General features: G+C 42.9%; 2 protein-coding genes across 2 annotated transcripts in view; one reads left to right on the top strand and one right to left on the bottom strand.

Annotated features, from left to right (window-relative positions):
• The window catches only part of LOC102217077 (protein unc-13 homolog A-like), a 40,648-nt gene extending 34,538 nt beyond the window's left edge, over positions 1-6,110 (top strand). Inside the window, exons 37-42 of the mRNA XM_014476015.2 lie at positions 65-145; positions 2,706-2,853; positions 3,259-3,315; positions 4,127-4,213; positions 4,293-4,449; positions 4,815-6,110. Of these exons, the coding sequence (XP_014331501.2) occupies positions 65-145; positions 2,706-2,853; positions 3,259-3,315; positions 4,127-4,213; positions 4,293-4,449; positions 4,815-5,103 (819 nt within the window). The 3' untranslated portion in view covers positions 5,104-6,110. The remainder of the gene's footprint in view (positions 1-64; positions 146-2,705; positions 2,854-3,258; positions 3,316-4,126; positions 4,214-4,292; positions 4,450-4,814) is intronic.
• Positions 6,111-15,572: 9,462 nt separating this feature from the next.
• Positions 15,573-21,541, bottom strand: LOC102217331 (RNA-binding protein MEX3B-like). The gene is made up of 4 exons (XM_023335858.1): positions 20,947-21,541; positions 19,840-20,412; positions 17,502-17,743; positions 15,573-17,422 (listed from the first exon to the last, which is right to left on the bottom strand). The coding sequence occupies exons 2-4, from the start codon at positions 20,345-20,347 to the stop codon at positions 16,199-16,201; spliced, it is 1,974 nt and encodes a 657-aa protein (XP_023191626.1). The 5' UTR covers positions 20,348-20,412; positions 20,947-21,541; the 3' UTR covers positions 15,573-16,198.
• Between the last annotated feature and the right edge of the window lie 51 nt (positions 21,542-21,592).

Below are 21,592 nucleotides of genomic sequence, written 5' to 3' on the forward strand. Positions count from 1 at the left end.
TGAAATACCAGTGAAGTTTTTTATTAATATATGTATTAACTTTTTTGCAATTTTTGTCTTGCAGGAACATATGGGCCGGGAGGAGGCCAAGGCTCTGACTCCCAAACAGTGTGCAGTCATAGAGCTGGCACTAGATACTATTAAGGTATGACACCTGTTTGGTGTTTCATGGTCACCACTATTAAATGACAGTTAAGGGCATTTTTAAGTCTCTTATTTTGAAAATCTACGACCTCCCAGTCATGATTTTAACCTATTCTAGTTTCGCTTGTCGGACTCTATTAATCTGCCTTTGACACATTTTTGTCAAGCTTTTCTGGTATCACAGATCATATATTATTCATATCAGGATTCGAGGCGAAGTCACACTGTGTGCATGAGAGTAGTTACCATAAAATTGAATTTCACCAGTTAAACTAGGACAAAATCATAGTAGCATTTAAATTGTAAACAGTTTTTTAGAATTTTATATTAGCCATTAGCGCTGCTAGTTGTTAGCGTAGAGAATATAGAGCTTCACTCCAAATGAAATATTTTCTAGAAGCTGGCAACATTTCCAAGCCTGGTATGTTCCAGGGCGGAGCGTCTGAAGGTTAAAAATACACATCAACTTTGCTGCAGTTTGGTCAGTCCACTTACAGTATCTGCTGAGGTCGGATTTCCTTTTTAACCAGTTCTTTATGAACTGATTATTCTATCGTCGACAGCTGCTATTGTTCTGAAAAAGTTGGGTACAAAATGACAAAGGAGCAAAATGTAGTTTTCTTTTAAATAACTTCTTACAGTGTTGATCATTTCTTTACACATACAGGAAATGGCTAAGTGAGTCTTCTTTCTAAAGTAATCACTTCCATGCTCAGTAGTGTTGTGTTTAGCACACCTGGAAGTATTTACTAATTGGAGAAAGACCCTTTTTGAGTTTCCTCTTGAAAATATGCATATTTTGGTCACCAGCTGAGGTCTTTTTAATTAGAAAATATCAATACACGTTTTCGCTCACTCAACCTGTTTTTTAAATTGCATTTACAAACTTTCTCCTTTGAAAACATCTAAACATATTCACAAGTTTAATTTTGTATGCAGGAAAATATGATATGACTGACCCAAGCAGTCATTTCCCTTCCTGAGTATTTTCATCTGATACCGTACAGATGTGGATTTAAGCTGTAGGGATTTTTTTTTTCAAATTAGTTTTTTAACAAATTATATAGTCATATGACTCGCATTACATTGTACATATAAAACAGGCTGTACCACTTTCTTTATAATATTAAGGTATGAACTTGACGAGCAGCCTCCACTCACAACAAGGTAACATAAAAAAATCTAAGACAAAATAACCACCGCTTTTACAAACAATCCACGTCAGTGTTGCCATTTCCATCGCGGGGACCTCCAGGAAAAAATAGAATATGTATAAATATAAATAAATTAATAGATTAAAAAAAGAGAGAAATAAACAAATACTAATAAGCTGCAGGGATTTTGAATTAAAATAACTCAGTAAAAATAATTCAACTTGTTGGGTGGGTGTACATTTTCAGAGCTAATGACTTAAAAAACAGATTTATGTAACAATGACATTAGTCTGAGTCTTAAAACTCTTATAACAGTTTATTAAAAAAGCCTTTTTTTGTGAGAATTCAGTGTGACTATGTCTTCTCAATTTAAACAAACCAAATAGAAGTGACTCCAGGGCCATAAGACTCTCATTCTGAGTTTTTGAGGCGTATCGCCTGCATGTTTGTCTCCGTGCTCAAGAACTGCAGCATCAGCTCTCGCTGCATGTCAGACCTCTGTCACCTTTGATGGATCTTTTTCTCCACAAAACACAAGAGTCCCCCAGAATGTCATTTTCTCCGTGACACTTGCTGAGCATTGATTTTTAGAGCCGAGTATATCCTCCCCCCTCCCCCTCTGCACTGCAAATCCCCTCAACACAGACCCCTCTCTGTGTGTTGAAGCTTTCTCGTTTGCAAAGGAGGCTCTGGGCTTTCCTCTCCTGCTGGTTGTGTCTTTTCACAGACATTGTCTGTCTCAACTCAGCAACACACCCAACTCCTCAGCACCGGAGAAGCACGGCTGATTTGCATATTAATGCATTCGATATTACTGACTGCAGAAAAAAGAATTACATCTAACAGCTTTTAGACGCCAAACTGATGTCAAGAAGCAGCTGCTGCAAAAGGCCTCCTTCTGCGTCTTATCACCTTGCCACGAACTGAGCAAAAAAAAAGACACTTGAACACATCACAAACATGACAGTCTCCCAGCGGGAAAGCCCATCTATACCTCCACCAAAGAATGTAGCTTTTTGCAGAAGGGTGCAATAGCATACACACTTCAATATGTAAAATGTGTTCAATGTAAAATGTATTGGGTTACTATTAATTTAGTTTCAGTTAGTTTAAATTCCAAAGTCTGGATATAACAAAAATGTTAGATCAGTTGTAAACAAAACAACTGATCTGGTTTGCTATCTATAACTATATTTATATCTAGTCCTCACCTACAGAGAAACCTTAATGAACTCCTCAGTTCATAGCCCTCCTGCACACTATAACACACATTCCTTCACTCTGCGGCTCATATTGCCTTGGATCTCATTTTGTGCTGTCCAGTAACCTGTGTGGGTGTGTGTGTGTGTGTGTGTGTGTGTGTGTGTGTGTGTGTGTGTGTGTGTGTGTGTCATATCTGATAAACAGCAATATTTCCATGCGGGCGGTGTTGGCCTGAAGAAGACATTCCTAGAGAAGAGTCCCGATTTGCAGTCTCTGCGTTACGCCTTGTCGCTGTACACGCAGGCCACTGACAAGCTCATCAGGAAGTTTGTCCTTTCCCAGCATGCTCAGGGTACGACTTCAGAGAGCAACAACCCACACACAGACACACACACACATAGACATTTTGGCAGAGAATAGCTCATCAGTTTCTTCTAAAAACATTTTGAACTGCTGTCAAAGAGCTCTGTTGCTTTAAGGAGTGAAAATGGATTGCTTACAGTGACATGGAAAATAATTTATTAAGAAAAACCCTGCTAGCTGCCTTTGTTTTTTACTGATTTCTGTCCAACTGATAAATAATATTCAGTATGTCAAATATCCTTTAAGGACTCCTAGCATGTTTGGATTATGAACCCATGAGCCAACTTTACTCTTGTGATCTGCTGTATTAACAACCGTGTGTGTGTGTGTGTTTGCTGAACGGTTACTACTGTTACTCTTTGTAATATTAACTTTCCTTCCTTTCTTCCTCCAGTCCATGGAGGCAAAGGAATCAGATATACTACTAATGAAGACACTCCACCAGAGAAAGGTAGTGTATAATCCAAACGTATTTTCACACGGCCAACCTGGTCAATCCCGTTGAAGCATTTTAGCAGCTAAATACATGTATTTGGAATATAAATAGATATATGTTTACACTTCCTTGCAAAATTAATCAAAGTACCACCTGTTTGTAACTTAATCTCAGCATAAATCCAGTTGCTCTGTGAAGACCACAGAGGTTTTTCTAGAAAACACTAGTGAACAAACAGCATCATAAAAATCAAGGCACAGACGGATGAAAGTTGTGGAAAAATTTAAAGCAGGATTAAGTTATAAAACACCAACAAAAGCGTCGGGCATCTCGCGGATAATATGTGGTTGTCTGCTTAAACTGACACCTCAAAGAATAAGAGTAGTAATATTTAAAGGAATGTGTCAGAAAATTGTTCTTCACAGATACTCTACAGCTAATCTGATTGAGGTTGAGCTCTTTTGAAAAGAACAACGAACAAAAACTTCAGACTGTAGGTGTCCAGATCTGGTTGTGACATACCACAAAAGATGTGCAACTGTAGCAAAAGGTGGTTATAAAAACGAGGGCTGAGTGCAACAACATGCCACACTTTTTAGATATTTTTTGTTAAAATCTGGAAAGCCATCATTACCTTTTACTTCGCAATCATGTGTTACTTCACTGTGTTGGTCTATTGTGAACATCTCAGCAAAATGAAGTAAAGTTTTAGGTCGTTGCATGACAATATGCAAGGTATTGTGTTTAAAACTGTATTTGTGGAGCAACCCCCTCTCGCTTCTGTTTAAAATAGATATATTGTTCATTGCTGACGGTTCCTTTGCAGCCTCTGGAGTGGACCCGGTCGGTGAGGTGGTCATGAACGTGGACATTTTACCCCAGCCGAATGGAGAGCACAAGATCAGTATTAAAGGTTAGAGGCTGTGCTGTGTTATGTGAGTCGTTCTTTTTTGGTGCTTTTCCTTCTTTGCTCACTTCATCTTTCCCTCCAGTGGTGGCTGCTAATGACCTGAAATGGAAAGCACAGGGTTTCAGGCCTTTTGTGGAAGTCTACATTATCGGACCTCACCTCAGTGACAAGAAGAGGAAATTTGCCACCAAGTCCAAGAACAACAGCTGGTCACCAAAGTTCAACGAGAGCTACCAGTAGTGAGTATCCACTGGCTTTCATCATCTTGCTTTGGCTGGACACTGAAAAAACACAAAAATCTAACTAAGTATTATTGGTCAATTTTCTAGTGGAAATATCTTAGGACACTTGAAATCAGACAAAACTAACTTATACGTAACTTTCAGCAAGATACTGACACTGGGAGATTATTTAACTTATAGCTAGTACTTTTTCATCAATATTAAGGAATTATTAACTTAAATTAAGCTCCTATGTCTTGCTATAAAGTTACTGGTAAGTTACTTTGAAACTATGTCAGAAATACTTGTTAATATTTTGTGTTTTTGCAGTGCAGATAAGACGATCCATGGCTGAAAATGTGAGCGTGTTTGCTGTGTTTCAGCTCGCTTGGCACTGAAGTGGGTCCGGAGAGCTACGAGCTGCAGGTGTGTGTGAAGGACTACTGCTTCGCCAGGGAAGACCGCACCGTGGGAATGGCCGTGCTGCAGGTGAAGGACATAGCAAACAAGGCCAGCGTCACCTGCTGGCTGCCGCTGGGACGACGGGTCCACATGGACGAGACGGGCCTGACGGTGCTGCGCATCCTCTCTCAGCGCAACAACGACGACGTGGCCAAAGAATTTGTAAAGCTCAAGTCCGACCAGCGTTCAGCAGAAGAGGGCCGCAGCTGAGGCGGAGGAGGACAACTAAAAAAATAATAGTAACAAAAAAACGTGTGCACAAAAATACCAGAAACACACCCAACGAGGCATCGTGTTACGCACACATAACACCTGCGCCTACATAGAAAACCACGTGCAATATACAAGCACACATGTGAAACTGCTCTATTGTATATATATCTGCATACATTATGCAACATCTACATTGTAATGTTATCAATGCAAAACACGGGGAGTGAGTTTATATTGGAAAAAAAAAAACAAAGACTTTATTTAATTTTTAATATTCCTGCATCTGCACTAAGCTCTAAGTTTATCGTTACTTAATCTCCCAACACTCTTTCTGCTACATCACGCCTTTTTTATGCTGTACAATTAGCTGTGATGAAAAGCACCACAGAACCAACAACTAATTTATGTGAATAGTTTGACCACTTTGCACTTTTCCTTCTCTGCATCTTCAGGAGAGCCGTCCTCGTCATTAACTCCGTCTCTCTGCCCGTCTGTTTGCTTGTGTGTCTGACCGCGTTGTTCGCCATCCGCTCCGTTCGCTCTCCGCAGTCTTCCTAAAGTACGATGTGGTATGTGAGACATTTCTGCCGAATAAATCTCCCCCACCCCAAAAAAAAAAAAAAAAAAAAAAAAAGAGAACACAAATCAGTGTCGAGGGGCGACGTGTTTCTTAGTCTTTACTGTAATGTATTAACGTCCTGCATGTTGACCCCAGAAACACTGTGACTCACCTCTCTATAACCGCAGCCCACCTCCCCCAATCCTCCGATATGCTATCTGTTTTCAGCATGGTGTATATAATCCTGTAACAATAAGGTTTTGACTAATGCTCATTGTTGCAGAGAGGACACACTGACAGGGAAACAGTTCTGAGCCACAGCTGTGATGCGTTGAGTGAAGCAGAGGTTGTGCCCAGATAGCGCATCACGTTAAACGGAGCAATACCCCAGCCCCCCCCTCTCACTCCAGAGTGCACATTAACCCCCTCCTAAAAAAAAAAAAAAGAAGGGCTATAAGATCTGTGGACTGGATTGTCATTTTCACTAAAACATTCTGTTAGTTCTTCTTTTGGCCAACTGAACACAAGATTCATCTCAGCTACAGAGCGTTGCATAAGTATTTATACACATTGAACTTTTTAGTATCTTTTTAATACACCCACAATATTTAATGCATTTTATTTGAATTTGATGTCACAGATCAACACAAATTAGCCAATAAAAGTAAAGTGGAGCTGAAGAGATGGACATGAGTTTTCTGCAAAGACGTTTAGGAACCATGTATCCTTTTCCTACCACCTCACAATTCTGCAGATTTTTTGTTGGTCCATCCTCCCAGTAAAAATCAAGGAGTTTGAGAACGCAAAGTGACAAAATGCAAGCAATTTCAAGAGGTTTAAATCGTTTTGCAAGCCGCAGTAGCTGCAGCAGAAACTGCCTCATAAGCAGAGCCTCATACAGAAACTCCATCCAATAAGGCAATACTAGTTTATGAGTCCATAAAACCCTCTGTTAACACTGCTGTGTCTTCTCTTCATGTGTACATGCATGTGTGTGAAAGCGTTAGCGTGTCTGTCCGGGCGGATTGTCACTCCGACTATGTGGGCTCTCTGATTGTGAGCAATATCTACACGCCCAAACTGTATGCGCTGTCAATATTAGAAAACTACAAGAGCACCAAGGGCACTATCCACATCAAAGGAATGGGAAACTTATGATCACAACTGTTTTGTAAATCACCGGGATATTTTCTTTACCGACTCATAAATTCCCATTCCTGTTGGAAGTGTATAATCTTGTTTTTTGGGGGGGGGGGGGGGGGGGGGGGGTCATACTTGCCTAAGGAAAGTGTCTTGATTTTGCATTTTTCTTTGGGAATAGTAAATCTCCACGAACCAGAGCTCTTTTTAAAAAAAAAAAAAAAAAAAAAAAGAATGAAGCCATTAAAGTCACCGCCAAGCATTTATAAAGTTCAAGTATTATTTTAAGTCATAATGGTTGATAAACAGTTACCTTTTCTTGCAAAAAAACAAAAAAAAAGCAGACACTCATAGCCATAATCAAGCTCGCCTTGCAGTCTCTTTGTATTTCTATATGTCAGTGACAGTGACTAAAGCCACCCACACATTGGCCTGTTACATGTTGTCTTTACTTTGAGGCTAAAATCTACCAAAAATAAATCCTGTGAATGTCACTTATCCTCAGCAGAGCGTTTTCTCTGCTCTTGTGAACTCTCAAACCGTGACTTGCTTAGAGACACCGACTCATGCCTTTGATTTAAGCCAACTGATTTCACTTGACTCATAAGAATACAAACACCCTACTGGGTTTCTCTGTGAATCTTTGGCAAAGCTTAAAGGAGAACTCCACTGATTTTTACACATCAAAAACCTTCCTGATTACCATGTGAGAAAATGTGTGACATTGTTGTGTGAAGTAACGTCGACATCCCCAACAGATGTGTCTTTGGGATTTTTAAAGTGAGTTGCTGACAGATTGCTGTATAAATCCAGATTATTTGGCCGCAGAGGCTAAAACTAACGGCTAATCCAAGAGAGACTAAGACCGGACCCTTCTTCTACCTTCTTGAAATAACGTCTTACTGCCTTTAGCAAACGATATTTATTGAACCTTAAAGCCATCTTTATGTCGGGATTGGTTGTTTGCAACACAAGAAGTGGAGGTAAGAGAAGATTCACCAGTAATCATCTTCCTGTGTGAAACGTACGGAGAACTAAATACGTTATGTAAAGCATTTCTAGTCAAAGTACCTGGTTTTCCTAGGTTCCCTGATGCATTGCAAGGATTTTCTTATTAGTTCTCAGACCGGTGTTCTAGCATGGAAGCAAATGGCTTCTCACCGAGCAAATATGGGCTACAAAAAACGTAGGAAAATCAGCTTGTTCACTTTAAATTGGATAGTTACATTCTAACTACCGGTTCCTCTTAGAAAAACTGGGGAGAATGACATGAAGCAATGGAAAAACGTAGTGTCCACATTTGTGTTGCTTCCTTATCCTTTTAATCCAATGGAAAATAATACACAGTTCAAAAGATTCATCCTGTTTCACTTTGGGTGCATGTTTAACACACACCTACTGAAGGCAATGGTGATTATAGGTGCAGCTGCAGACAATCCAAGAGTTGGCATGTTTAGTTAAAGAATCAAGAAGTTTAGCAAAAATGTAAACTGGTAAAAAAAAAAATAATAATAATTCCTCCTCACAACCTGCAAATGGCTTCCTGAACTAACTGTTTTACTGCAGCTTCTGGTATCTTACTGGACTTTGCAAACACAACCTCACAGCCAAAAGGACAAAGGTGGATTAAAGTAAAGCATTAAAAAAAAAATCAGACATATTCCAGTGTTTAAGTGAATGCTTAAACACTGAGCTACAAAAAGCTATTTCATAGATTTTTACATTGTTTTATTATGTCTTCATATGTATTTCACTCAGGAAGATCCACGGTGGTGCACCGCCTCCTACCTCCATTTCCTGTTTGTTTCCCTTTGTAAATAACTTCCCCATCCAAATGTGGTGACAGTTTAAATGTTTGAGAAATAGGATCCATAAATATCTGCAACATTTTGAGGTTATAGTTGTTTTAGAAAAGCAATTTTTTATTGGAATAGCCGTTAGCTTTACTCTCTATTTATACTACACGATAAAACTATCACTTATTTACTGCAGTGACCTCTTACATTTTAACACAACCGCACCTAAAAAATTCTGAACCTTTACCGTGGAGTTAGATTTTTTTTTTTACCTCATCTTCCAGAATTTCTAACATTAGCCAGACTAAATTGTTGACTAAATCGTTGCTTTGTTGGTCATGGGAGAGAGAGAGAGAAAAAAAGAAACACAAAGGATATCTCTGCTCTGCTGCATCAGCTTGAATCATTTCTATTTATCTTTTTTTTTTCTGTCTACACAGCAGAAAACAAAACTAAAGTGCAGTGATAAATCGGTGGAGTGCTCCTTCAGGAGTCCCAGCAGGTTACACTGTTGTCATGTTGTACTGTTATCCCTACGTGTTGGATACACCGTGTATGTTAACGTAGATTAACAGCAAGCCAAACTCAATTTTCATGAGCCAGGAAGCCGAGCGTCTTGCTCCTTTATTACGTTTTCTTACAGTTTTCGACAATTGTGTAGGAAGCTCAATAGAAGCGTTGAGTGAAACTAGAAACAGAAAATAAATATGTATCAGCTCTAAATGCACAGAATAAACTTCTAATATCAGAAAACATAAATTACAATTAACCTTAGCTGTTGTTAAGAAACAGTCACGAACATTACTATGCAAAAAACTAGTGGGACATGGCTAATTACTGGAGTAAACACATATGAAAAACGATCTCTAAATAAATTCTTATAAAACATATAACACCAAACAGAACACAAATTAAACTTACAGCCATTGCTTTCGGAGGTGTTGGAAAAGATTAACGACACAGGAGACGAAGTTTGTACATTAATAGGCAGGCTTTCTTTCTGCAAACACCTGTTCCTAGCTGCCGCTGCCTCTGCTACACACAATGCACTGCCACCTCAAAATTCCCCTTCAAAATAAAATACAGATAAACCAATACTGTAGAAATTTACTAAACAAAATTATTAAGGCATATTTCTAACTTCTAGCCTTGGGCAGAACACATGTGCTGTGTGTGATCCCAGGGCTCAAGACGAAACCTTCCTTTTCAGTCTGGATCTGGAAAAGCAGCAGCAGCAGCAGCAACGGCCCTTCTCGGCCGACACGCAGACAACTCCTGCACACACGCACCGACGACACACACCTGCACACCGATCTCAGCTCAAGCACAAGAATGGGCACGGAGAGACGACACACATGCATGCATGCACGCCGACACAACTCTGTGGAGACCAATGATGCCCACCCTGTGAATAAAGTCAACTAAACTTGCATGATGGGAAACTTAATTGTGCCAGCACGTGTCTCTTTGATGTTATTTGACTTTTTTTTTTATTATTATTATTTTTGCTTACTGACTTGGTCTTATCTTCCCGAGCTGTGTAATAAGCCATCTGTGTGTTGTTTTGTTTTTCAAAAAAGAAAAAAGAATCATGCTTTCAATTTGAATGTAGTGTGAACACAGAACTCGCATGAGAGAATTATTTTCTACTGAGGATGTTTGTAATTTGTTTCTTATCGTTATTGTTGTTTAAATGAGGACGAAGCGGAGCTGGAATGCAGCCTGATTGTGATCTGCTTCCTATTAAAAGGATGTTTTTGTGTCACAAACTAAATGTCTCCCTGTACCTTTACTTTTGAGCTATTTTTTTTTAAATGTTACATCTTTAAAGTGAATGGTGGGGAAATGCTAAATGTTGCTTGCCAGGGAAAAATCTGTTCAAGTCAGAGAAAGCAACTCTGTGACATCAGATTTCTCTGTGAATCACAAATTGCAGCTGTCGACAGGGAAAACAGGTGAAATGAAAATAGAAATAAAAACACTCACAAGTGATGATTGGGAAAGGAATCGTGACCAAAAGGACGAGATCCTGAACAAAAACATTTGAAATAAACTCCTCCGTCAGGTGGCTGGACTCGGCCTTAAGATTCAACGAGAATCTCCATGGTAGCGGAGGGGTTCAGAGTTCAGCTGCTGCTCTTCACGGTAAAGGAATTTAGCTGTGGGTGTCCATCTACTGGCCAGGATACTTTCTGACGGAGGGTTTCCAGGTACATCCCACCGGAAGGAGAACTGAGCAGACCCAGAAGATATGAAAAGTGTGGCGTGCATTTGTATTCAGCCATCCTTATTCATAAAAATCCTTGCTACCAATTACTTCTAGAAGTAACCTAGTAATTTATTTTCAATATAAACCAAGAGTCGCTGTAATGCTTAGATCAAACTGAATTTATTTGTACAGACGCCATCCATTCAGTTTGAGTAAGGTTGAGCCATCTCACAAAGAAAAACTGGCAAAGGTTTGATTCTCTAGAAATTCAAAGCCATGAAGACTTGCAGTATTGTGTAGTTTAAAACACTTGCCTCAGGTGGGCAAGAACACCAAAACATGCAGGGCCTCTAGGTCAGCAGTCTTCCCCTTGTCAAGGTCACAACATAACATTTAAGGATTAAAAAAATACAAATGTTACTAATCCCATGTAATCAAAACATCTGATGCAATGCATTTTAGGTTCTTATCTCTAAGCCATATTCATCCGACTTAAAATACATCTTTATAAATTATTTAATACGAGTTCCCCTCATCAAATTGAAATACTAAATTACCTTTTTTACACGAGTCATATTTCTTAAGCTTCAGCCATATCTTAATGCTAATGAAGTGCTTCTGCAGACTACACACCCCTCCATTATACAGGCTTTGATTTGGCTGCAGCTGTGCGTCTGCTGCCACCATGTGGTTCCAGCTGCGGCTCAACGCTGGTGCGCCTCCACCCAACCAGCCCCTTAGAAATAAAGACAAGAGACACAAGCTGGTATTTTTTACAGTAAAAAAATGAAACCAAAAAACAAGACTTTATTAAAGAAGCATAAAAAATAAAACTCTTGATACATTTCTCATAACCGTTAAGTCAGCTCAAATTATACGATTATACAATTTCTCCGGCTCACGGTTAAAAGGTCCATAAACTTTCAAATAAAATATATTTCAATTTTAAAATTTCTTCAATAATTTTTCTCATTTTGTTATAAATTGCCTATATGTAGTACACAGGAAATAAAGGAAAACAAACAAAAATAAAAAGTGGAAAATAAAAAATAAAAATTTTGAAGTAATAAAAAGGGTCACATTATTGTCTGGGATATTTAGGTAAGCAAAGAAAATCGTAAAAAATAAAACATGTAAAAACTTTTTTTGTTTTTCATCTTAAAAATTATTAGCTAATGCCGGGTGGCTTTGAAGACATGCAGATGGTTAACTTACAAATAATGATACATGTTCTTTAGAAACTACACTTATCTTCAATTAAGTCCTTTTTGCTTTTGAAAAACAAGATCCTGTTGATTGTATCCAGGGTATTTACACACACAGGTTAGGCCTGAAACCTAGTTCGCCGACGGTTTAAACATTTTGGTTCTGCATACAAAGAGAATTAAAGCAAAAATAGGAGAGAGCAGGGGGCTTGAGGGGAGTCTGTTACCCCCTTCCCTGGCACGGCTCTCTTAGCATCCCCCCTCTAATCAAAAAAAAAAAAGGTCGGAGGTCACTGACTCGCATGCCTCAGGAAACCCTGTTTTCAAACCTTAAAAGGAAGGAATTGGGGGATGGGGATACAATTAGCTAAAAAAAACAAAAAAAAAACAAAAAGACAAAATAAATCCTTAAAAAATCAATCTGAAAATAAATTGTTTTTTTAACCTTTTTAACATTTAAAATTACTGTACATCAACGCTAACATTTGCTCGTTGGCCAGAAAAATAAAAATAAAAAATGCTCAAAGATTTAACATGAAAACCCATCTGGCAGAATACAACAATTTATTCTTCAACACGTCAGCCTGGACAGTTTCAAAGAAAGGGCCTCAACAGACTCGCACCAGTCATCACAGATGTGCTCATTCAGACAGCCCGGCATCTGGTCCCAGTTTGAAGACGCGAAACAACAGCAACGGATCCGACAGGAAGGGCGGGAAAAGGGGGGGGGGGGCTTGTTGTCGGTCGGAACGCAACGAGAACGAGCGCGGGGGAACCGTCGGGTCTACGGTGCACCCGGGGCTGGTGGGGGATGTTGGGGTGGTGGTGGTGGTGGTTGTTGTTCTGAGAAGTAAATGGCGGCCCCTCGCTATAACGAGTGGGTTTGTTCGTCTCTGAGACTCAGTAGGGAGTTGCACCAAAAGCACCATGGATGAGTCTTTGTAGAGACTTAGCAAGTTCCAGCTCCCGGGTTGCATTTTCTCCTACCGTTACAAAAAAAAAAAACATATATATATATATATATATATATGTGTGTGTGTGTGTGTGTGAATGCGAACCTTTCGAAAAGCAGCAAAGAACTGCAATCACGCTGAAACTAACTGGAGCACCAAAAGCATAACTTGTATAATTCACTGTTCGTCGTCTCTTAAAATATAAAAACATAAACCCTGCAACCCGTCCTGGTCAGTGGGGAACGTAACACTACACACCAACGGGACCCGAATGAGATGAGCGCGCAGAGACGACTGGAAAACTGATTAAACATAAAAACAGCAAAAAACATTCTGCAGCTGCTGGGATTGGAACACAAGAAGTGTCTGGAAGCCCTGGATGACCTAGCTACTAGCTGCCATAAAGGATAAGTTGATTCTTCCTATACGGTGTGAGCCTGAACATGTGTGATTATGTGTGTGTGTGTGTGCAGTCAGAGGAAGCCCTTGAGAATGTTTATTTAAGTTGTCATGGCTTGTCTCATTCTATGAGAGAGAGAAAAAAAAAAAAAACAAAAGAAAGGGGGCCACCGAAACAGACTCCGCCGCCTGAAATGCAGCGTTTTTAACACTATAAGAGGCAGTTACTGCAAACTTGTTGAACTTTTTTTTTTTTCTCCAAGGAAAAAAAAAAACAAAAACACAAACACCAAACAGGACGTGCCTGCCTTATTGGAGTAATGCTATGAAACACAGGACGAATCTCAAACTACTAACTATATAGTGCACTACATTTTGTGGAGAGTACAGCGCTGTATAGATAGATTTAACACATCCGGGTACTTGGGCCCCTATGGGGGAGAAATGGAAAGTCGATGGGAGTCGAGCTAATTTCTGGGGTCCAGGGTACAATATAAGCATAAAACAAACAAATGTCTATTAGTTTTAGGTGTTTGGATACCATGGCAGACGAGGTCAAACATTATACTAGAGAACTTCTTGTTGCCAATTGGTAACGTTACATTAATCACTTAAGCCAGCCTCCATTGGGGTGAACCAGTACATTTTAGGACTAAGCATTTAATATATTTTTTTTAGTTGCCGTTTGTTCTAAATTATATTTTTAACTCATGAGATACGTGGTCTGTAAAATACAATTGTTCAACATGAAATATGCCAGTGTATATATTATTTTTTACTTCAAACTTAATGGTTTCCCTAGTGTTTTCTCATTGCTCTCTTTTAATCATTAACTAATGTTGATCATTCTAAAGCACGTGGGATATTAATTACCGGGAAAATACATGAAGTTATGTCTACACAGTCTCAGTTCCTTAAAATATGAGCCATGAAGGCGGACGACGCAATTTTTAAAAAGAGCAGAAATAAGAAAGGAGATGCAACTTATCTTTTAACTGCCGCTTAAACGGGGTTTTCTATGACTTTCATGCATGTGTAGTCAGCGGAGAGTTGGCTCCCCCTGGTTGCTGCTGAGAGAAGGGAGACTGTTCACATCCTTTGTGTGTGTGTGGGGGGGGGGGGGGGGGGGGACTAGTAGATATAAAGATACAATACTCCTTTTATAGACTTCAGTCGAAGCCAGCTATAGTCACGATATTTAGGCCTATTAACCTAAAAGGTTTTCTGTACAGAATTGCCAACCTACGTCTCCGAAGGTACAACACCTAAAGCCAACATTCAACATTGGTTTATTTTATACTTTTATCACTATATAAGCCCTTCAAAGAGATCCATTTACTCCCGTTCAAACTGTTCCATCTCCACCACCGCCCCCAAAAGGGGGAGGAGCCATTTGGGGGAGAAGGAAGTGGAGTGACGTTGAATCCATCTATAGGTACAACAGTGTCATCTGAGAGAGACAGCTTTGCTGTCCGAGAGGGGTGGAAGACGGAAACAAAAACAGTAAGAGCTGTTTCTCTTTTTTGTTTTTCTTTTAACAAAGGGATTACAGTGCGTGAAAACTAAAATTCAAGTCCCTTGTTCGTCTTCTCTCCTAAACCGTATTGGACTAAACATTCTCATGTGACATCAAAGCCCTGTCTCGTCATAGAGTTCAAAATATGTCTTACCCACACACTACACAGACAACAGTCAAACTACTAAAAGAAAAACAAAACACTAAAAACGAGTATATTTAAGTGTAACAGACACGATTTGGATCAGACGAATGAAACGGCGCCCTCTCCAGGTGATGACGCACTGGTGCGATTGGGCATCATACTAACACAAACACGAGATGTGAAGGGATTGTCAGGCAGTCTAAACATACAAACCGACCACAATCACAGGCCGTCAGCGTCGCTAAAAATGGTACATTTCTCACTTATTACACAATAATAAACAGCCACACTAATTTATGCGGCGAGGACTCGTCCAAATTTCACCCAACGTGTTACCAAACTGAATCAAAGAGCATGTTCCCAGTAATCATTTGGCTTATTTATCGAATGGCTAGGTATTGTGTGGCATTGAGAATTCATCCTGAAGAGGTTCCTCGAGTAGTGTAGTGTTTTCCAATAGGTGCCTGACAAACATGCCAACCTAAAAATAAAGAATGAGCATGTTCCAAGAACCATTTCCACTTTGTGTCACGAAAGGAATTAATTTTTTTTTTAGCACGAGCGAGTGAAAGAGCGCGGAGGACAATTGGGGGCTGGGGGAGTCGAGGGCGTTAAAATGAGGAGTAGAAAAGTGCAGGCCTCGTTGACAGCTTTATCGAAAAATATCTGTTAAGTACAAAAGTGTCAAAAGGAAAAAAGGCTGTGAGACAGAGAGAGAGCAAGAAAGAGAGAGAGAGAGAGAGAGAAAAGCAGGCAGAGATCTGAAGAAGCCAGAATGAAGACGCGTGGAGACAAACAGGCGGGCAGGCGGCCCGCAGGGGGGCCACTCCACGTCGAAATGAAGGCCTGAAGAGATATAAGACACTAGTTTCCTTCCATAAGTTCACCGCTGAGAGACTGTCTGAGCCCCGACTGTCTGCAGACAAGTTTCAATCCACTTCCCTCGGAAAATAAGTCATTATTATTATTATTATTGGTATTATTCAACTTGACAGTTATCAGCAATATATCAACATCCGTAAAGTATCATCATCTCTATTAATGCATTTAATATGGTCCATCATCTGTGTGAAGGTTATTAGTGTGATTCCTTCCATTTCCTCCACCACAGCTGGTGTCCGTCTGCCTCCCCACCCCAACCCCGCTCCACCCACTCAGCTGCCCGTGGCATTAGGAGAAGATGCGGATGCACTGTGTGGTCGGAGTGTGGCAGACAGGGCATTCGGGTTCGGCTGACTGGCAGATTTGCCCCGCGCACTCCATGCAGAACAGGTTGTGGCCGCAAGGCACGAGGGCCGCCGTCACCTCGCTCTCGAAACACACAAAGCAGTCCCTGTTGACGCCAGGGCCGACGCCGACGAGTGCCGCCACCCCGGAGCTGCCTTTGAGGTGGCTCAGCATCCCGGAGGTGATGCCCACGTTGCTGCCGCCTCCCTCAGAGTCGGTGGGCGAGCCGCCGGGCAGGGACGAGGCCGAGCAGGAGGAGTAGCCGGTCGACGAGCCGCCGGAGCTGGAGCTGGACGCGCCCGAGAAGGAGCCGCCGCCCCCGCCGCCCGTGCTGCCGGACTGCAGCCAGGAGAGAGTGCTGAGGGGATCGCTCTGGGCGCGGCGGGCCAGAGGGTGGTCCAGCGGGCCCACGCCCGTCTCCTGAGGCAGAGTCGGAGACAGTCGCGGGGTGATGGCGCCGCCGCTGAGGCCACTGCTGTTGCGGCGCAAGGGCTGCTGCGGTTGAGAAGACGCGGAGGTCTTGCTCCCGGCTCCGCCGTTGACAAAAGGCGCCCAAATGTTGGAAGCACTGAACTCGAAGCCCAATTCGTCTGCGGAAGCAAGTCCTGGGGTGGACTCGCCACCGAAGGTGAAGCCACCTCCGGCGCTGCTGGAGCCTGTGCTGAAAGGACTGGTGGGGCTGCCACCCTCGGTGGGCTTCCTGTTGGAACTGAAGCTATCTGAGCTCATGCCGCCGTTGTGCGTGTGATAGGCGACCGAAGAGGACATCTTCCGGCTGGAGGAGTGGTGCATGGACATGGGAAGAGGTGGCGGTGGGGAGGGAGGAGGAGGGGGAGGGGCAGGGTGGTGGCTTGTTGCTCTGGACCAGAGAGACGCTCCGAGCCCCCCGCTGAGGGAGCCGAGGCCTTCTAGACTAACGTCAGTCCCGTTGGTGTGGAAGTCGTTGTCTCCCTGAAGGTCAACAAAGGTTCCAGTTCGGAGGGTAATGTGGGTCTCGATCTCCTCTCTCGCTCTGTCCACGTTCTCTGGCATTCCCGTCACCTCAAAGACGGGGTCTTTCTCTCGGCTGGGGGTCACGATGTAGGTGTGAGTCTGCTGCTGGATGCGCTTGATGGTTGCTCCTTTCGGCCCCACGACTAAACCAACCACTCTGTAGGGGACCCTCACCTGGATTGATAAAGAAAGACGTTATTCCAACCTTGATTTCAGCCATTTCTATTCTCCAAGCCCCAGACGGATTCTGCACCTGTATGGTGGTCTGTCCCGGTAGGTGAGGAGGGCCGGGCAGAGAGCCTCCTCCGCCTGGCCCTCCAGCTTTGCAGCGAGACGCCCGGATCATGGAGAAATGCTCGGCTGCAGATACAATTTCACGCTTGGCCATTTCCACATCCTCCCTGCGCCCCGTCACGATGAAGACCGGATCCTCTCCTCTGACTGGAGTCTTTATGTAGGTGTTTGTTTTGGCACGCAGGGCCTTGATCTTACAACCTGGAAAAGTAAGAGCCACACAAACTTGTTTTAGACCCACATTTCTCTTTGACCTAATGTATCTTTTACATATGTAAATAACACAACAGCCTAATGTAACAAATGACATGAAGTACTTGCTGAAACAGGGCTAAGAGTCTCAATCACATAATCTAAAAGGATCATTTTATACAATTGTGTCAAATATCTATGCACACATGAATTAAACAAAAAAGCTCAATGAACCTGAAACAAGTAGCCATACTGCAATCAATGTGATTCAGGCATTTATGAGTTCTTCAAAATTCAACAGATGTCAACATTAGGTTACTTTCATTTCCACAAGCATGGAGTTTACTGCAAATCTAAACACTACAGAGATTTTTTTTTCTGTCAAATACCAAAACAGTGAGAAAACATAGGCCTAGCAGTGTTGAAAGGGTGATTTGTCTGATTTCCTAAAAATAGGTTAAAGAGAGACAGTACAATGAGACACATTAATTAGCATCTTCAGAAGGATGATACAATTTTAGCTGGCAATTTAGCCTGAAGCCATCACCAATTACATCAGTGAAAGCAAATACATCACAGCACAAACACACTGTAAAAAACACAAGTATTAATTACTTGTGTTTTTTGTTTTTTTTTAAACAAAGGTTATAATAACATGCATTTTTTTTTTCAGGTCCATGCCTACAATTGCTGAATAAAAGCAAACAGCTTAAAATGTAAATTGCTTACTTGCAATAATTTTAACAAAATATATATATAAATTTCCTAAAAGTGCTGAACGTGTTGATGACGCTGTATAAATACACTAGTGCTACTAGAAAACAACCCCTCTCTAAAATATGCCTTGAAGTCAAAACAATACAATCAGTAAAAATAGTAAAATCAGTAGCAACAGTGACGCTAATAAGGCCGCGTTGAAATTGACTTGCTCACACTGCATTAATGGCTTATATAAACACAAACACACGCCTCCCATCATTCATGTGGAAAATTGCTCGACTTCCGATTGTTTGAGTGGATGCTCAACTTCAATCAGGACTACCTGCCGTCTGCCTTGTCCACATCCTGCGCTGGCCTAAAACCGGCCATTGCTGACAATCAAATGGAGCAAGGGCGATCATGGCAGCAGGTATTCTAGCTGCAAGTGAGGCAAAAGCGTAAAAGCGGGTAAGCTGCAGCAGTGTCCTGTCATGTAATGTTGGCCTCGGCAGCTCCGCCGCTGCTCTGTCTCTTTAAATGCGAGGGCTTCACTGCCGGCGACCAATGGGACGCACTGAGCGTGATGTCATTCTGGGAAGCAGAAAGCATGGCTTTTTCAAACAAAGAGAACAATGCCGTAACGCTAGCGCGGCTGCGACGAAAATACCGAGCCCAAACGCACGTCCAGCCTCACTTCAGGTTACATGTTGATTAAAAGCCGTAAAGAAATGCTTTGTTTTGTGGGGGGAAAGTGGGGCTCGGCTCGCAGGCGCTCGGCAGCATCGGCAGACAGCGCTGGGTGCAGGGCGTTTACACCGCCCAGTCCCGTGTTTTGTGCGCCTGCTTTGCCCCCCTGTTTGAGCTTCAAAATCCGCGCAGAAACCGCGATAACAAGGCGACATGGACACGTTTTCGCGTTCAGGTGCGATGTCTGTGAGGAAAGCGGTCGCTTTTTATGCGCCACGCACAAGCGGAGCGGGATTTCGCTGCGTTTTCTTTGTTTGGTGCAGGCTTCTAGACACGTCCAGACTCCCGACAATCTGCCGCTTTGTCTGACCCTCTTCCACCCCTCCCCCTCCATCCTCCTCCCTCCTCCTCCTCCTCATCAGCCACCCTCACTCCCCCACTCTCTTGTCAGATTATTGTCAAAATATTGAGGAAAAATAACGGCGGAAAACAGCCCAAGATGTGCCTCTTTTTTTTTTTTTTTGAGCCAGAGTCCGCATTATGATCGCTATTAAAAACCAAAACAAGGCGCCCGGAGCAGCATGCTTCAAGCTCTGAGGGGGTTTAAGTTCAGGGAGCCCCCCCACCTCTCACCAGACAGCCACCCAAACAAAGAGCAAGCCAGACTCCAACACAAACACCAACAAGCGATAATTATAATCATCAATCAGCATTCTTACCTTGTCTCCCCACTATTTCTGCGACATGCTCGGAGCTGGGGACAGGCACACATTCAGTCATGTTCACGCTTCTTTTCCTGTTGCAGAGGACGGAGCTTTGTTCCCCGTGGAGCATGGAGTGGGACCCGGCCATGTGGTACCCGCCCGAGCCGTAGTACTCCGGAGACGGAGAGCAGGACGTCGGCGAGTCCCGGGATCCGCTGGGATGCTCCAACATCTGCAAATCCACGTAGCCCCCTCCACCCACGCCGTTGCAGCTCTCAGAGCCCGGACCCTGGGTCCCGTCCAGAGTGTCCACAAGCCCGTTGCCTCCACCGCCGCCGCCCCCACAGTCCACTTTATCCATGGCCATGAGTGACAGCTGGTCCAGGGCGAAACGGAGAACTTCTTGGTGGTCCTCATCCCGGGAGTCCTGGTCCGTCTCCCGGGGCAGAGCCACGCCACTGTGCTGGCTGCTGATCACCACGTCGTGGTCCATTATCTCGGGGTGAAATAAAGGGCTAGGCATAGTCTCTCCGTGGATCTCACATCAGATCACGGATGCCAGTTTGTTAGGAGTGATCTCACCTTCAGCTGGAAAACACACACAAAAAAGAAAATGCATTAAAAGGGGGGTGGGGTGGGGGGAAAGGAAAAATAAGGAGTTTCCAATAAATCTGTAAAACACGAGTGGAGTGGAGTACCAATCAACAGCACGAGCTCTACCAGTGTTGATTTGAGCGGCTTGCTTTGTCTGTTGTGGCAGCTTGTCTGACAACTGAGCCCATCCAGCGGGCTGCTTGTTGTCTTGTCCCAACACAAGTGAATTAAAGTATTTCTCAACATTCACGAAACTGGGAATTATAGCCGTATCGCCCGTCGCTGACGCGCGTGTCAGAACAGTTAAAATAAAAAGTGGAGGATGAACAGACGCTGTTTTTAGCATAAAGAAGAGGGCTAACAAGCTAGCTCCACAGTCGGCTCACAGTCACGTTGTCGACCCCTTTGTTTGGGAGCACCGCGGCTAGCTGCCTTAGCTCCGCTCTGCCAGTCGAACTTGTGTTCAATATAAAAAAGAGCCGTGTTGTTTTTTAAAATTAAACAAGCGCGGAAACATCACAAACTTACTTTATCTGACCGCTGGTGTCCTTTCTTCGCCTGTCGTTCAGTCTTGAGGGAAAGACGAGAAGCAGCAAGAAAGGAGGAGGAGGAGATCAGTGCAGCGCAATGAGCTTAGCGCGACAGCTAACTAGCCGAGCTAAATGGGGGGCGTTGGAGAAGAGGGGGAGGGGGGGGGAGAAAAAAAAAACGTTAAAAAGCAAAAAGGGGGCACCGATTGTTGTTTCGTCTTCCCCGACGGCCACAGCACGCTCCTAGGAGGGCCGCTGAGTCTTCATTCTCCGTCTCGTCAGTGAGAAGCGTGGCTGAAACCCGAGGCTGGGAGTTCCCTTTGAGTTATAAACCAGTGATTCTCTGCTCCGCTCGGCGCTGCCGCCTGACCCCGCTCGCTCCGCCGCCTTTGTCTCACCAGGCGTACGCCGCTCCGTCTGCCGCACACACGGCACTGACGTCAGCCGCGACACAACAATGGGTTCAGAGGCCACATGCAGCATCGATGCGCCGCTTGCTGCCGCTCCGGCTCCCGATATGCGACACTCTTGATTTAATTTGTTAGGGGATTTGCGTTCTGACGCGTCCGGTTACAGCGCGGGCTGGTCAGAAAATGAGTGGATCGGAATAAAAGTATATGGTCATGGTTGGGTGTGTTCATCAT

The sequence above is a fragment of the Xiphophorus maculatus genome, chromosome 6 (assembly GCF_002775205.1).
Source record: "Xiphophorus maculatus strain JP 163 A chromosome 6, X_maculatus-5.0-male, whole genome shotgun sequence".
Lineage (NCBI taxonomy): Eukaryota > Metazoa > Chordata > Actinopteri > Cyprinodontiformes > Poeciliidae > Xiphophorus > Xiphophorus maculatus.

Bases quoted from the DNA above. Each gene is read 5' to 3' on its own strand.
- LOC102217331 (XM_023335858.1), bottom strand. From the start codon at position 20,347: ATGCCTAGCCCTTTATTTCACCCCGAGATAATGGACCACGACGTGGTG. The intron at 17,744-19,839 runs GTAAGAATGCTG...TTACTTTTCCAG, and splicing joins AGAAATAGTGGGGAGACAAG to GTTGTAAGATCAAGGCCCTG. The intron at 17,423-17,501 runs GTGCAGAATCCG...TTATCAATCCAG, and splicing joins CGGGACAGACCACCATACAG to GTGAGGGTCCCCTACAGAGT.